This window comes from Lottia gigantea (assembly GCF_000327385.1).
Source record: "Lottia gigantea unplaced genomic scaffold LOTGIsca_110, whole genome shotgun sequence".
Lineage (NCBI taxonomy): Eukaryota > Metazoa > Mollusca > Gastropoda > Lottiidae > Lottia > Lottia gigantea.
The window spans coordinates 79,162-97,148 of record NW_008707002.1 but is presented as its reverse complement, the minus strand read 5'-3'; the positions used below and the strand labels follow the sequence as shown (position 1 = coordinate 97,148).

At 35.4% G+C, this 17,987-nt stretch overlaps 1 protein-coding gene across 1 annotated transcript; it reads left to right on the top strand.

Moving 5' to 3' along the window:
* Positions 1-17,061: 17,061 nt before the first annotated feature.
* On the top strand, positions 17,062-17,744 carry LOTGIDRAFT_78231 (hypothetical protein; the record flags this gene model as incomplete). The annotated part of the gene is made up of 2 exons (XM_009047318.1): positions 17,062-17,193; positions 17,565-17,744. Coding segments are annotated over 2 exons (312 nt in total), but the record flags the coding sequence as incomplete, so codon positions are not given.
* Positions 17,745-17,987: the final 243 nt, after the last annotated feature.

Below are 17,987 nucleotides of genomic sequence, written 5' to 3'. Positions count from 1 at the left end.
AAGCTTTTGGTTTTTTTTATGACTTTACTGTGCTGAAGGTGAGTGTTGGAGGTAGGAGTGCTGATGCTTATGGTGTTGAAATTGGAATTTGGACCAAGGTCTCGGTGGTTGGATATAGTTATCTGCGTTTATTGATGTAGTCAGTTGTCATTGGACAGAAGGACAATGGTTGGATTCCTGGAGTGGAAACTTGACATCGTGGAGAAAAACAATTCTACTATCCATCTACAATATGCTCCTCGCAGCTCTACTTTCGTGGTAAGCGTGGTAGCCGCTTTTAACAATCCGCAGTGAGTCTCTACCTTCTTCTAATGGCTGACCCAAAACTCTTCACGGCGCTCCACCATCCTGAACACCATACTTCCTCTCTCAATAATATTAATATTGCTCGCCACTTTACTGGATATTAAAACTGTTAAAACATGGTTTATCTCTGGATAAATACGATTCATATTTCCTCCATATGACAGCTATATTCCAGATGGTACAGACCATCATAGCTTAGTTATACCAGACTTCATATCATTTCTGATCTAAGCCATGTTTTTCCTTGATGCCATTCTGCCACTTTGTTTTTTGGGGGAAGTTCCACAAGCTATATCGTTAATAAGTTAATGAGACCGGGCCTTTCATGAGTGATTAGCACTATTTCCGGCTTACTAAATTCTATCAAAAGAATGAAACAGATTCCACGATCATCCACACCGCCCTAAATTTATGTACAATGTATATTAAGATAAATAAGAGTTCTCTTTCTACACCAATACACAATTTGAGATGAAATGTTTGAACCGGACGGTGGGGGTTCGGTTCCTGGAATGATATAAATATTTTTAATCACTATCTTAAATATACATCAGCTATCAAATATATTTCTCGTTACAGACTGGTTGATTGAAGACTGAATCATTACAGACTGGTTGATTGAAGACTGAATCATTACAGACTGGTTGATTGAAGACTGAATCATTACAGACTGGTGGATTGAAGACTGAATCGTTACAGACTGGTTGATTGAAGACTGAATCGTTACAGACTGGTGGATTGAAGACTGGATCGTTACAGACTGGTGGATTGAAGACTGAATCGTTACAGACTGGTTGATTGAAGACTGAATCATTACAGACTGGTTGATTGAAGACTGAATCGTTACAGACTGGTTGATTGAAGACTGAATCATTACAGACTGGTTGATTGAAGACTGAATCGTTACAGACTGGTTGATTGAAGACTGAATCATTACAGACTGGTTGATTGAAGACTGAATCGTTACAGACTGGTTGATTGAAGACTGAATCGTTACAGACTGGTTGATTGAAGACTGAATCGTTACAGACTGGTTGATTGAAGACTGAATCGTTACAGACTGGTGGATTGAAGACTGGATCGTTACAGACTGGTGGATTGAAGACTGAATCGTTACAGACTGGTTGATTGAAGACTGAATCGTTACAGACTGGTGGATTGAAGACTGAATCGATACAGACTGGTTGATTGAAGACTGAATCGAGGGGTTTAATTTAAAGAAGATATAGAACTGTAAACTAAATATGATTTGTTAAACTTCACGACAAGATGATGGAATCTTAACCCCCTTTTCATTAAAAACTTGATAAAGATAATATTCAGTACATTCAGTAATACTGTTGGTTAAAAAATAGAATATTAAAACAATTGACGATTGACGACTCAGTTGATTGAAGAACCGAAATCATCTTAAGTTACGTCTTGGTGAAACAGGGCCCAGGTGTCTGGATCAGAGACATAAATCAAACTGACCGACCGCACTGACCAGAACCACAGTCCGGCAACAATTAATACATAAGATAAAATTATCAGAACTAAATTATCTGACGGCGATAAATCTGAGTTATGGCGGGAAGAAATGGTTAGAAATTATCAAATTTATTCCGGGCTGTTTTCAATCTGGGACTGGACCTTGTCAGCCATCTTGGAATCTTCTCACATAAACCCTCATTATTCAAATCTTATAATTTTGTTACAACCCAATATCTGTCCGGGGTCATTTATTATATAGAGAGAGGGGGCGTTATGTCTGTTAGTTAGTAGCAAAGTAGAGAGGGCTCCACATACCACAGAAAACTGTCATTGTACCAAACAATCTGCTAGCTAGTTAGACACGATAGTTTGGTATGCTCTAGATTCATTCTGACTACAGAAAACTATCATTGTACCAAACAATCTGCTAGCTAGTTAGGCACGATAGTTTGGTATGCTCTAGTCTCATTCTGACCACAGAAAACTATCATTGTACCAAACAATCTACTAGCTAGTTAGACACGATAGTTTGGTATGCTCTAGTCTCATTCTGACTACAGAAAACTATCATTGTACCAAACAATCTACTAGCTAGTTAGACACGATAGTTTGGTATGCTCTAGTCTCATTCTGACTACAGAAAACTATCATTGTACCAAACAATCTACTAGCTAGTTAGACACGATAGTTTGGTATGCTCTAGTTTCATTCTGACTACAGAAAACTGTCATTGTACCAAACAATCTACTAGCTAGTTAGACACGATAGTTTGGTATGTTCTAGTCTCATTCTGACTACAGAAAACTATCATTGTACCAAACAATCTACTAGCTAGTTAGACACGATAGTTTGGTATGTTCTAGTCTCATTCTGATCACAGAAAACTATCATTGTATCAAACAATCTACTAGCTAGTTAGACACGATAGTTTGGTATACTCTAGTCTCATTCTGATCATAGAAAACTGGCATTGTATCAAACAATCTACTAGCTAGTTATACACGATAGTTTGGTATGTTCTAGTCTCATTCTGATCATAGAAAACTATCATTGTATCAAACAATCTACTAGCTAGTTAGACACGATAGTTTGGTATACTCTAGTCTCATTCTGATCATAGAAAACTGGCATTGTATCAAACAATCTACCAGCTAGTTAGACACGATAGTTTGGTATACTCTAGTCTCATTCTGATCATAGAAAACTATCATTGTACCAAACAATCTACTAGCTAGTTAGACACGATAGTTTGGTATACTCTAGTCTCATTCTGATCATAGAAAACTGGCATTGTATCAAACAATCTACTAGCTAGTTATACACGATAGTTTGGTATGTTCTAGTCTCATTCTGATCATAGAAAACTATCATTGTATCAAACAATCTACTAGCTAGTTAGACACGATAGTTTGGTATGCTCTAGTTTCATTCTGACTACAGAAAACTATCATTGTACCAAACAATCTACTAGCTAGTTGGACACGATAGTTTGGTATATTCTAGTCTCATTCTGACTACAGAAAACTGTCATTGTACCAAACAATCTACTAGCTAGTTAGACACGATAGTTTGATATGTTCTAGTCCCATTCTGACTACAGAAAACTGTCATTGTACCAAACAATCTACTAGCTAGTTAGACACGATAGTTTGGTATACTCCAGTCTCATTCTGACCACAGAAAACTATCATTGTACCAAACAATCTACTAGCTAGTTAGACACGATAGTCCTATTCTGAACACAGAAAACTGTCATTGTACCAAACAATCTACTAGCTAGTTAGACACGATAGTCCTATTCTGAACACAGAAAAACTGTCATTGTACCAAGCAGACTACTACCTAGCTGAGTACGATAGTTTGGTGTGCTCTAGAACCATTTTGATCACAGTACCAAACCCAAAATAGACCTGATCGAATGATCCTGACTAAATTGAACAGTGTAGTCTATTTCTAATCAATTCAATATTTTATCTAATCTATACGAAGTGTTTCACTTAACCATTTTATTCTAGATCAAACAGAATGATACAGACTGAACTATTATAAAATACTGGCTTTATCACTAGTACTTGGAAACATGGCGGCCACCAATCCGCCCAAAACATGTAGTAATTAAATCTTAGGTGTGGTAATCGCCTTTTCATTGGTCACTTCTGCTCGTCTGAAGCACGTGCTCTTAATATCCCCTTGAAGGCAAAACAATCCGATAAGATATGACAGTGAAAGAAACCAAGAGGCTATAAACAAAGCGATAATTTTCCAAGTTTTTGGTTTGATTTATTATAACCCTCTAATTAACATCTTCTGTTCCTTTCAGACTTTTATGACACACGATTTTATCTTGGAACGAATATGATCTATTTCCTTCCATCTTCGACTCACTGAGAAAAAGAGTGTACGGTTTGAGCATCTCTCGTCGTGTATTCCGCCTTTCAACCAACAAACAACACATAAGTTGTCTAAAAACCTCCTAGATAACCAAGTGACAAGGCACCCCTAGCAAACATCACAAGGAGTGTCCGGAAATCTTGCTCGAAGACCATCTGACAAGGCACCTTAGAAATCTTTACTAATAATATAAGGGTTTCTGTCGATTTCAGTCTATTTATATTCGGCGACATGAGGCTTGCAAACCTTACCATCATTTTTTAGTTTGACTTGAAACTTTGATTCGATTCTTCCCCCACTGCCTGTCAGTCGAAGATGATGAAATCACCAGATCCCAAGAATAAAATATCACAGAGATTGTTATATATATATGGTATTAGTGAGAAAGAGAAGACAAATAACAGAAATGTCAAACTATAGAATTATCATACACGCACCTCATTTACACGACCATAACTCGACCTCTGACCCCTTGTCTGGTCTTAGATACATGCACATTGTTGTTTAAATATATTACATAGGTTTGGGTGAATTATTCAAACGTTAAATCAGCCAGATCCGACATTGGGCCGATTTAGATCTAGGATATTCCTGGATTAGTTTTACATGAGCCATGGTATACAAGCTTTTGAAAGACTTCAGTTATCGCTAGTTGAGTAATATTCTCCTTTCTTGACTACTGGATGATTGTGTCTTTAAAGCTTGATGGAGTCTCAATTCTTTCGTTGGCTTCAGAATTCCCTCTTTATTCTGAACAGAGAACAAAGAATGAAAAAAAAAATCGCAAAAGGTAGATCTATTTCACGACCACACGTACATTTCTATCTGTAAAATTGCTATTTTTAGTTGGACCAATCCATCAAAATCTGGACGAGTTGTTCTCAATAATATTCTAGATACATTCAGAGTGTTAAACTGACTTCATCTTTCATCAACTCGATAATTATAGTTTTAATAGCCATTTATATACACTAATCACGTGATTAATACCTTCAGAGTGTTGATTGGTTGATAAATACACGTGATATATTTAAACTATCATAACTTATTACGATGAATAATGAGATATTTGTCATCGAGAACATTATTTTTAAAAATAAAAATACCCCTTTCTCTTCAGCCATATAGAACTTTCCGTAAAATTGTTAGATAAGGTACTGGGAATGCTTCCTTGTCCGAGCACCTGCTATCACTGTGCTATAGGGTTTGTCAACTCAGTATCTATAATGTTTATATTGTATGTCTATGATGACCATAACCTTGAGTCTGAATTATAGCTTCCAGTCAAAGTGTTATAGATGGTACGAGATACTATTTTGACACCTTGACGAAATAAAATCGTACTAAATCGACTATTTGGTGAAATTAAAATTAATTTTATTTACCAGTTTTCAGGTTTCTGACTGTTTCTCATATTTCTTCATTATTTTCTTTCTTTATTTTAATTTCTACCTGATAGATCACGTGATTGTCATGTGACAAATTGAATAACAAAATTCATATTTCTCACCTGTCTAATAGATTATTTAAAGGGTGATTGCCACTTACACCGCCAACTGTTAGCAGCGTGAATCGGTGTACTTTAATATTCTACTGACGGATATATTTGAAAAACTTTACTTCAGGACACAACACTGGTCTTAAAACATGAAAGATAGGATTTTATTTTTTGTTCCTCGCCCAGGTAAATATTCTGAGATACAATGATTGTGATGGTAGATGGATTATCTTGTGGTCGTTATGTTTCTGAGTGACCCAGCTCCTATTCTTTATTTTGGGCGGAGCTGGGATGTTGTTACTATCGAGCTTGTCTCTGGGGGAGAATTTAAACTGGGGCAGTATCTTGAAGTAATATTGTAGTATCATTTATATTATAATTAGATTACGGTTGTTATTGGTAAGAACTGACTGATGAAAAAGGCGGGAATGATGATAGATTTTATCGCTGCAGACGACATTTTTCACACAACATTAAAAGCAAAAAAAAAAATGTCGAGAAATGTCATTCAGGAAAATACAAATCATTGTCCAGAATCAAATGTTCTCTCCGTAGTCTATAATCATTGTAGATTCTAACAGAAATATATTGTTATAAATATAGATGGCCGGGTATTACTGACTCTTACACCTGTCATAAGGCCGCCGAGGTGTCCGAGGAAATATCCGCGCTTTCTGCCTATTTCACATCTATCAAAGGCAAGACATACAAAATCCAATATTAAATATACTGCATGAGCATCCACACGGCCAAATTGCCCAAATAACACGTCATTTCCTGTGATTGACTGTCATGTTTTAACAATTTTAAATATTCTACTTTCAGTTTCAGCAAATTATAAAGAGAAGATGATAGAGCCGGGGTTATGTTTATCTACATTTTAAACATAGCAGACGATTTTACAGGCGTCCAGCGACAACATGACAGTAGAATAAAATCATTGTTCGGAGAAATTTCAAAGGAAGGTCTGTCCTCAGTCCAATGGCAGTCCGAAATAATTCAATATTGATCTATGTTCAACCTGTCCGTACGGTGGCGCCAGTGATGTTTACCCCCGGGATTCTTACTGATTGTTTTAATGATGAAACTAGGTTTGATAATTGGTGATAGTAAAATACAAATTAAACAGTTATTCTCTTGTCTTTTATTCTTTGTCATGACCACATAATTTACATATTTTTGAAACTTGTGATAATCTTAGAGATATATTTGAAATTTAATAAATTTATTTCTGAGGTACAGTTAACTATCGACTTATCACCGATTTTTACACCAATTTTTATTGCCAACTGTTGTTGTATCAAGCTAGAAATCGTGTCATGTCCTTACAGTAGTGGATTGATAGAAAACAAACTAAATGGTTATTCGTTAATAAGTTATTTAATTGAATTTTTCTAATTAGTTAATAAACTTCGATAATATAGTATTTTAAATTCGATATCAAATCGGTACTTTTTCAAACATGAAATTTTTATTTTACCCCAACAGGAAGATCTGAATTTTTTATAAAAAAGAAAATATTGAGAGATTATGGGAAGTAGAAAAAGAAAATATACAAAAACTTCTTTAATCTATTCCCGACCCAGCTAACCTAATCACGTGACTTCCTTCAAATATTGGGTGATGAGAAGATTGTCAAAAATCGATGAAAAATAAAATCGCGGGGAGAAAAGAATTTTCAGAATTTTTGTTGAGATCATAGATTATACCCAGGTAAACATCCCCGTGGGTGAGAGCGTGGGAAAATAATAAACCATACACTAGGGTCGGGGAGATGACTTCAAACAGTGGTTTGACTAAATTGCCTAGTCCCCTACCCCACAAATATCTTGTTTTTCTAAAAAGGGTTATGACTATAGACGACTCTGATAGCAGTAGATGTTTTCAGCACCCAGCTGATAAGCTGAATGTTACAACCCATCGTTTAAAGGAGATTTAATGGCTTAGGATAGTAGACCCCCGGGCTGGTAGGGTATAATGAATTTACTACCCACCGTAGAGAGGATATAGAAGTTATACTGGGTTAGGATAGTTGAACCCCTACCCCCGGGCTAGCAGGGTATACTGAATTCACCACTCACCGTGGAGAGGATATAGAAGTTCTACTGGGCTAGGATAGTTGAACCCCTACCCCCGGGCTAGCAGGGTATAATGAATTCACTACCCACCGTAGAGAGGATATAGAAGGTATAATAATATCAACCAATATTAGGCTGTGTCAATGTTTTTCTTCGTTCTCCGGGGGACGGAATTTTAAATCTCAGCCGAAAACAAATGTTTAAATATTGAACAAAATAATCTCGGCCCCAGGAAACAAATAATCAAATAGTTCACAAAAATTTACTTACAAAATTTCACTTGTTTTCTCTCTTTTGAGAACAATTATTGACATTTTCCGGCTTTTTTTCACTTTTCTCTAAATATCTCGCACTTACTTTCACTTTGTATTTCTATTTTATTTATAGATTTAAAATACTTCCAGTTTTTTGCAGATTTTCGTGGATTTACAGGTGTCAGAATCTAGTGAATTTGGCATGTTTTAGATATACTCTTTTGAAAGACAACTATAAACATTCTCGGTGTTTAAATTACTTACCATCGTATTCTATTATTTTTTCACGAGGAGACAAAAGGCTTTCAATTTTTAGACTTTTTGTTTTGTAAATTGTTCAGTTTCAGAAGAATATAATATCTTCATTATTGCCAGATTTCTTTTGTTTTTTTTAATTTCTTCTACATATATAATTTTTGCGACCATCTTTTTTGTGGATATGTCTACCAATTATGAGATTTGACAGGCTGTCACTGACTGACAGAACGAGAATAGTAAGATAATATTTAGTATTAGTGTCAATAAAATTTATCTTTTCTCCCTCGTTTCAACATTTCGTGTGCGTTTCATATAATTATGCGTTTTCAATGCACGTGTACACCATTATCAATTCTGCATCAATCATGTTTAACACGACACCTGCGAAGATTTTTAATTTTCTCTCTCGTTGCAAGGTAAGAGTTTAAATCTTTTAATCAGGCGGGAGTAAGACAAGGCGACCTTTTCTTCCGCCCCCTTTTTATTCAATGTGTTAAAATTATGGGATGATTGAAAGAGATCGGTTGACTTGGACTAATCTTGTGTCTTTGAATTGTGGGCGGAACGATCTTGTCCCCTGTTTAACAGCTCGTAATAAAAATACGACAAAAACTACAACCAAATATCTTCAGAGGGACACCACATTGTTTTTCGGTGTCAAAAATGAAATTATTTATTTTCTATGCCTTTTGTCGAGTATTTAAGTCGATCATATCAAATCGCTAGTTTTGATCTAAAATTTCCGTTGTCATTCGTCAAAAATGTCGCGATTTTGACTATTAATTGTAGCGAGTAAGAAGGAGTTTTAATAGTTTGTGTTTAACCTAGTATTTATGTTCAAAACTTTTCATATTTTAAACTCCATTTATCTTGCTTTGATAATTCACCAGTAAATTGATAGTTTCCTCTGTGTGTAGTCGACAATAACTCCTTGTCTACAGTCTTATTCAGATTCAGTGCGGTTGGTTGGTGACAGTTCATATTCATATTCAGTTCAGTTTTAATGGTAATTTCCACTTTGTCAAATATACCCTCTATAGCCTAAGAATTTAATGAATGATAATGTTTCTAGCATAGAGTTGACAATCTCAGTCTGGCATCCGCTGCTGCAGATGAGCTGCTTCGCTCGAGGCAAGTCCAACTTCCCACCCCAAAAAACTTATCCGAGTGGAGCTCTAAATATACAAGTCAGACTTTATTTCATAGTTTAAAGATGATTTTCAACTACGGCAAGCTTCTTTTTAACAGCTTATATTATAATATTTTGAATACCTGTGAATTTCACGGATCGTATTAAAATCTAGACAAGTGTCTACCGAAACGAAACAATATCTACTGCGATTTATTTTCATATTTACACAAGATATTATGAACAGAAATTAAAATTAATCTTTTTCTATAATTCTACTATTGTCGCGAGTCGGTGAACCGAATTAGATCAAGAAATTTATTACCGCTAATCTGGGCTCATTTAAAAATATCACCTATAATTATACTATATCATTTTAATATTTTATGAAACGAAAGAATGTTAAACCCAGTGTAATTCAATTCAGTTATTATAATAAATAAAAAGATAAAAATCTCAAATTTCGTCTCATTTTTAAACGGGAAAAGAATTATAGATATTTTACGAGGTGATATTCGAGTGACTAAGATTTCGAATATTTACCAGATATATTTTGTTGTTTGGGTATCTTACTGGGGTCGGAGTGTCGGAGACTTTGCCCACGTTGACGAACGGGACGCAGAATGAATCTTTAAAAATAGCGAACACAATCCCTTACATTTCCAGTTTTTCCTTTTTTTGTAGTAAACTCGTAACAAGTAAACGTACTTTGTACTCTCAGGTAAAATATTAAATTTTATTCATAAATTGGGAGGAGTTTTAAAATATCAATGGCGCTTATCATGGTGCACACGTACTTACTTCCAATCGCATGTTGTCGAATGTCTTCAGAATCAGACCTGAATAATCCAGATAATAATACAAGTAGAATATTTTGATAATCGGGATAATCCAGGTAATATCTACAGTAAGATATCAGATATATCCAGGTATCAGGTATCTATATACCTTCAACTCAACCAAGATGAAATGGAGTTTTACGTCTTACTATATCTGAATGACTGTTCTCAGATAAGTTAATGAATCAGAATGGAAAGAGCAAACAGAAACCAGTTGGTGATTTATTGAACAGTGATTTACATTTCACCGCCCGGGTTAAAAGTTTTAATTTATCGCTGTTTAAATTGGGTTGATTAAAGTTTAACTTGTAATTTCAGATTCCTGGGTAAATTGTCACCAGATTAAAACTGTAATATCATCATACCTCGACCAGCACTTCCGAGGTCAATTGAACCCTAAACAATTATAGATGGAATATTGTCAGAATTTATGATAAACAAATACAAAATACTTCGCAATGCATATTTTGTGTGGGGATTCTGTTTGAATATTTCTATATGTTTAGTTATAGCGGGTCATCTAGATATCTGATACACCATCCTGGTCACTGACAGGGTCAAAAGTTTTACACAACATTTAAACTAATCCCAGTCTACAGAACTGTATCGGGTACAGGGGGTTAATTACTCGGGTTTTAAAGGGTTAACAACTCGTCTTGTTTTATTGTTTATATCATTAGAGTCCGAGTGTCAAAACATGACCTGATAGGATAGACTAGGGGCTAGTTTTATTTCACTGAAATTTGATTCAACAGATTACAGGATTGTAGGAACGTGGTTATCTGTCAGTGACTTGGGTGGCTTTTTAACCACGAAAATGTTATACCAAAGGCCTTAACTTAAGAATTAACAGGAAGCATCTCACAAAGAAAAGGTTTGAGATGTTCTTGAGGGTTAGGGTCTTGAAATGGACATAAAATTAATCTTAAAACTGGAATTGTTTGATATTTCAATATTAACTATAAATATTCTCAATATGTCTGATTTCAACTCACTCTGTAATTATACCGGATTAGAAACGTCATTTTCTAGTTACTGTTAATCCTACAGAAGTAATGACCACGCCCCTCTTGACCACGCCCTCCAATTAGTCATATTATCCTCAATATTTTGACAGAATAATTTGTACCTTTCTTAACTGGACATAAAACCTACAATTATCCGGATAGTTAAAGTGGACAGTGGTCAGTGGATGTACAGTTAAATACCGTTTAGCTTTCAAAGAAGAAACAGTTTCCTCACAGTTCAGTCATTAATTTTTTGGCACAAGTCAACTATTTCTGTTTCTGCACCATTCTAGCCCTGGTCCTCGAGGTCTTGTAGAACACCAACCCCTCTAAGATAAAGAAACAATTCTCGCATCAATATTTCATTGAAAAATATTCCTTTCTTTTGATTGAAGCTGAATTTTATCAAACAATATGAACCTTACATTCTTCTGTATAAAATAGTTAGTTTAGATCATAATTCCTGGCTAGTTCACATATAGATTCTATTACATTTATAAGATATCACTGTATGATTCACAGTCTGTAGAATCTCTGTCACTCGCCGATTTATTTATAAGTTTTGAGAATGTCTTTGATTTCAGATTAACTAGAAATAAAAACAGTCGTGAGATTTATTATATTGATATTACTGGATTAAGAGTGGAGTTATAAAGAGATGGTCTGAAGACAAGGGAAATGAACAATAGTCGTCTTTTATCATGTTTAATATGACAAGTTATTCTCCAGTCAATATTGAGATTATCATTCACACCAATATACCGACTTCTCACAATTTAAACAACAACTGAGTCCAGTACATCAGTCCAGATGTTTGAGGTGATATTGTTTGTAAAAAACACAATTATTAGTCTCATTACAGACCTTATATAACAGATTAGAACAGAAACACTGGGATTTTTTAATCACTCCTCTTTTAAGATGAAGTTTCTGTTTCTATTTACTCCAAGTATTTTGAATTGAGATTATTCCACATTTAAACAAAAGAAATATTAGCTATATTGTTTTTGATGTGTTCATCTCTAATTTCTTTCACCATATTCTATATTCTACCTGAGATTTTTTTGGTACATTCCAGATCTGGGTTTATTGACTCAAGTTTATAATCATCAATGTTTCATGTCTACGTTTTCAACCAGAAATTTGGCGAGCAATTAAAGTAAATTTAAACAATGAAATATATACAGTCTGTGTGTTTATTTACCGCTATATCATTGAGTACAAAATATAATTTTCTCAGGCTGAAAAAAAATAGCAGGAAAAATACACAGGATATAGCCATGGTGAGAAAATCAAAGACAAACTGTATGTCAGAGACACCTTTTGTGAATTTGTCTATTTTAATCTTCCTTCCATACAGAGTAGTTGTAAAATTAATAATATTTATACGATATATATCATTAATAACTTTAATTCAATTTTAAATGAAGTATGGTCTCAAATGGTTTCCCTGTCTTATACCTGAAGTGCTGGGTGTTGAACCTTCTAGAACCTTCACGTTAATAAGTTCTACAGCAGGATAATGTCAAGAAACTTCTTGTGACATATAAAATTATGACTGTTTCAATAAATAAACCAGTTTTATTGTATTCTTCACTCCTTCTTCAAATTCCATTTTGAAAATTCAGTTCAGGTTTGAAAATTTCTACATTAAGACGTCTGGAGATTAAAATCTTATTTTTGAATATTGAACGTGTACTCAGTATTTGTTTCAACTAAAACTTAAGATTTAGAAGGACGAAGGTGAAATTTGTTTATTCAAATAAAAAGAATGTTAAGAACCGATCCTTTTGAGATTTTGTACTCAGTTTTTATATGATGTAGAATTGTAGTTAAACTTGCTGTAAACAATGGACGCGATATCGGGTATTTTCACGAGGGTCAACTGTTCTTTACCAATCTAAGTAAGAATATTGTCCTGCCTCCTCAATTCAAAGTTGTCAGACTGTAATAGTAAATAGCATAAATAAATCAGCGTTTACTCTCTCTCTCTCTCTCTCTCTCTCTCTCTCTCTCTCTCTCTCTCTCTCTCTCTCTCTCTCTCTCTCTCTCTCACTCACTCACTCTCTCTCTCTCTCACTCTCTCTTTCTCTATCTCTCTCTCTCGGTAGCCACCTGGATTTCCGATAAAAGTTTAACAATGGTCCCGGAGGGATGTATACTTACCCATTTAGACGAAATTTGGTTATTTTTAGATTCATTTCGCTTCAGATTTTGTATGATTTATGACCTGGATTTAATAATTATTCCGAAAAATCTCCATCTTTTTTAACCAGTTTTAAAACAGTGATATTTTACAAACAAACTTGTAAATTTCTTTGAAATCATTAAATCGGCCATTTCCTTAAAAATCCGAATTCAGAATTTATTTGTAAAGAAAATAGTTAATAGAAAATCTTCTGAGAATGCCTCGAGTCAGCAGGCGAGTGGCAATGATTAAAACTTTTTCAACTTTATTTGAAATGGAACATAGAGGGTAAACAAATGTTGGAAAATTATCGATATTTTTGTTTTATTTTACCTTTTTATTGTGTAAACATCACAAAATAAACATTTGAAAACAAATACCCAGCTAGTAAAACATCAATTTTTCGTTTCTTTTCCTATGATAAATCTTGAAATATGGTTGTCAAACTTTGTACGAACTCCAAAAACAAACATCGTGTCGAGGTTGAGAAAAAATTTGGCAGATTATTATGATATTTATATTTACCTCGGGACTGTACTAATACACTTCCGGTCGAGAATTTTACAGCCAATCTTGGTCAAACATTAGGATTTTTAAAATGTCAATTTACCAGCCATATTTACCTGTAATATTTGAAAGAAATGGCACGCGAGTCAATTCCATTTTGTTATTTATTCGGTGGTCCTGTACCTGAACAGCAGATTCCAGCCAGCACGAGATTATATAACACGTGAGATAATTCCTGTAGCGCACGCGCAGTATGGAACGTTATTTGAGATGAGTATAGAGATATTAAAAGTTGAAATAATCTCAGGACATGGCGAAGATTAAACTCGACATTCTGAAACAAATCTCCACAAACTTTTCTATTTGGTTTTGATAAACGCAAACAAAATTTCTTAAATCGCATCCGGATACGATTCCGTGCATCGTGTCCCGACTTTGATCGTTTTCATAGCAAATATTGAAATGATTTTTATCTCAATCTGTTCGGAATTCATCTACCTTAAGAAAATAAAAGATGATTTTCTTTTTAAGAGAAAATATTTGAGAAATGACAAAATATGAAAATATTGTAAAGTACACAAGTCGGGTCAGGCTCGTGAAAACTTTTAGAATATTGATTTCTGAAATTCCATAGAGAATTTGTAAAATAGTTGTATATTTTAATACAAATACGCCTCCTTCGTTCAAAGTTTTTATCTGGAGATTTGAGAGAATTTAGGTTTATAATTATTGATTAGTGTGCACCAAACTGAATAGGTCTAAGTGCGATAGGACAGAACTGGTTATAATGACGGCTGACCGAACTGAGCCCGGCGAGACAATAAATAGTATGAAATATGTATGTAACAGTCTAATATATTTAATACAGCAGTCCCACGCCAATTATTCTTATTTCTCGATGAATCTGAACTTGTTATTTGTAGAGTTGTTTGAATATATCCAGTTATTATTTTGGCAGTAAGAGGAGAATATTGTTTATTTATATAAGTTCTATAATCCCCAGTATCAGTCGAGAAGATTATCTCGAGCTTTGACACGGTTTCCTAGTCGTTTATCTTAAAATCCAGTCATAAATCTCACCCTAAATTCTGGAAACAGTTTTCCCCTATTCCATTTCTTAAATTTACAAAAATAAATGATTAATTCTTAAAAGAACAGAACGAACAATTTAGAATTTAAACTGGTAATTTTTTTTTCAACTGATCACTCGACCATCCATTTTCCAATACGATCCACCCGTTAGGGTTACATCAGTAATTAGCTATTATTTCCGATACACGCCAATCTTGGATCTTCATTCTATGGTTATGTTTGTAATGTTTTTATTATGACGAATCCTGATGCAAGATTTTGTTTTCGAAGTTTCAGCGGAGTCAGAGAAATTGGAATTCGTCATTCAGAATTAATACTATGAGTTAAAAATATGGCAGTATTTATTATTGTCGCTCATCTTACAATCTTATCAACCAACTATATTGGAATTAATTAGAGATTTCCGGTCCGGAAATGATTAAAGGGGGGCAACTCTCTAATTGCTCAGACTACTAATAATTATTATTAATTTCAATCTTAACTTGTGATGTTGTTCAAGTAAAGCAATCAGGTGACTCTGGAAAGGATCCCGTATAAAATTCGGCACCAATTTAACAATATCAGTCAAACAAATAAATATCTATTTTTAGACTGAAATAAAACTACTCGTCCAGACTGAAAGATTTCTGATCTTTCTTCAATAAAGTGGAAATGTTCAATAAAATTTGGCACCAATTTAAAATGAGTGTTATCAGCACTATGTATGAATATGGTAATTGGTGAATGGAATATTAAATGTATAATAATACTAGTAATGCGAGTCTATATTGACAAGAGCATAGTTTATCAAGTCTTTTTTATGTCTCTAAGTTATAAAGGTTAATTATACTATCGATTATCCAGACGTCGTTTTGAATAATATTAATTTTATCTGATATATCATAAATATTACGTCATCAATAATTATTCTCCGATGAAGACAAATTGTAAAATTTAAGATTACGAATTTCTGATGGCTGATGATGATGCTGTCTTGAGATAATCTCTGTTTAAACTCGTGGTGTGATCTCTCTCAGAGTTTATATTATAATTCTGTAATATTGAAATGAGTTGTAAATTGCTGGGTAAGATATAAGATGGATTATGTTTAGATTTGGTAGAGAAATAAAACTAGTTAAATAAAGACCCGATGACTGACTCAGATAACATTTTATCATCTTTTTACATTCTTTATATACACCATAAATACAATGGAGTTCAACGTCCAAGATTTCAGCCTCAGTCCTCATTTTCAGTTCACCATAACATCAACCCCAATTTAAATATTATTTTTCAATTTATCACAAGGTAATTTGTTGTACAATTTATTAAAAATTATCATTCAATCAAATAGATAAAACCTGGCCTGTGACTCGACTGACATTTTACAAATTTGCTGAATTTACAACTCGTTCTGGTTAATATCGCTGAGATATGTCTCGATTATTACAGTTTAAATACATATAATATCATTTATGTATAATCTGGTTAACAGAGTGGATAGGTCCCTTGTCGAATCATAAACACCAGCTACTCACAGTGGAGACGCAATAATACATCACCTAGTGACATCAGGTGTTCTAGAAATATGTACGTACCCTGATAAACATGATCATCCAACGAAAAAAGGGTTTGAGAACATCAATGAAAAATTTTACGACTAACATTGCAGGGTAACGCTGGCATACTACATCCGGTTTGACATCCCTTTCGGAGAGTCCACTTAGCTCATATTTTTAAGTTTATTGGCTTACTTACTCGACATTTGGTTCTCAGGTTTGTCGACTCGGCATCCCTTTCATAGAGTCTACATAGCTAGTAATGTTTCTTTGTTCGTAAGGTTTGCTAACTAAGCTACCAGTCCAAATTGAATGTTTTTGGATACTAGTATTATGATTATAAATGATTATAATTTGTCGACAAGGGGTCTAGTTATTATATAAATTATTATGCATCAGATTTTAAAATTGTAACGTGTGAGTTGTTTCACCTTTTACATGGTAATATCTCCTCATTATCATATTATATCATAAAAACATTCATCATAGCAGTTGTATGAGAACCTGAGGTAGGGGCGAGAGAGCCTGGGGTAGGGGCGAGAGAGCCTGGGGTAGGGGCGAGAGAGTCTGGGGTAGGGGCGAGAGAGCCTGGGGTAGGGGCAATAGAGCCTGGGGTAGGGGCGAGAGAGCCTGGTGTAGGGGCGAGAGAGCCTGAGTAGGGGCGAGAGAGCCTGGGGTAGGGGTGAGAGAGCCTAGGGTAGGGGCGAGAGAGCCTAGGGTAGGGGCGAGAGAGCCTAGGGTAGGGGCGAGATCCGGGTGTAGGGGCGAGAGAGCCTGGGGTAGGGGGCGAGAGATCCTGGGGTAGGGGCGAAACAACTTAGGGTAGGGCGAGAGAGCCTGGTGTAGAGGGGAGAGAGCCTAGGGTAGGGGCGAGAGAGCCTGGGGTAGGGGCGAAAGAGCCTAGGGTAGGGGCGAGAGAGCCTGGTGTAGGGGCGAGAGAGCCTAGGGTAGGGGGCGAGAGAGCCTGGGGTAGGGGGCGAGAGAGCCTGGTGTAGGGGCGAGAGAGCCTAGGGTAGGGCGAGAGCCTGGTGTAGGGGCGAGAGAGCATGGTGTAGGGGCGAGAGAGCCTGGTGTTGGGGCGAGAGAGCCTGGTGTAGGGGCGAGAGAGCCCGGTGTAGGAGCGAGAGAGCCTGGGGTAGGGGCGAGAGAGCCTGGTGTCGGGGCGAGAGAGCCTGGTGTAGGGGCGAGAGAGCGACATGAAGTTTTTAGACCAGGGGATCGGAACGGTATGTTATTAAATATCAGACAAGGGTTAGGATTATAAGACATGTAGAATGGACTGAAAGTTTACCAACTACTGTATTGTTGAGACAGGATGTAAACAACAAGCTCCTATCTTACTATATGGATTTGTAGAAATTTTTGATGAATATTGAAGATGTAACAATGTGAGTAATGTGTTGAAACAGAAGGGAAGTGGAATGTGTCG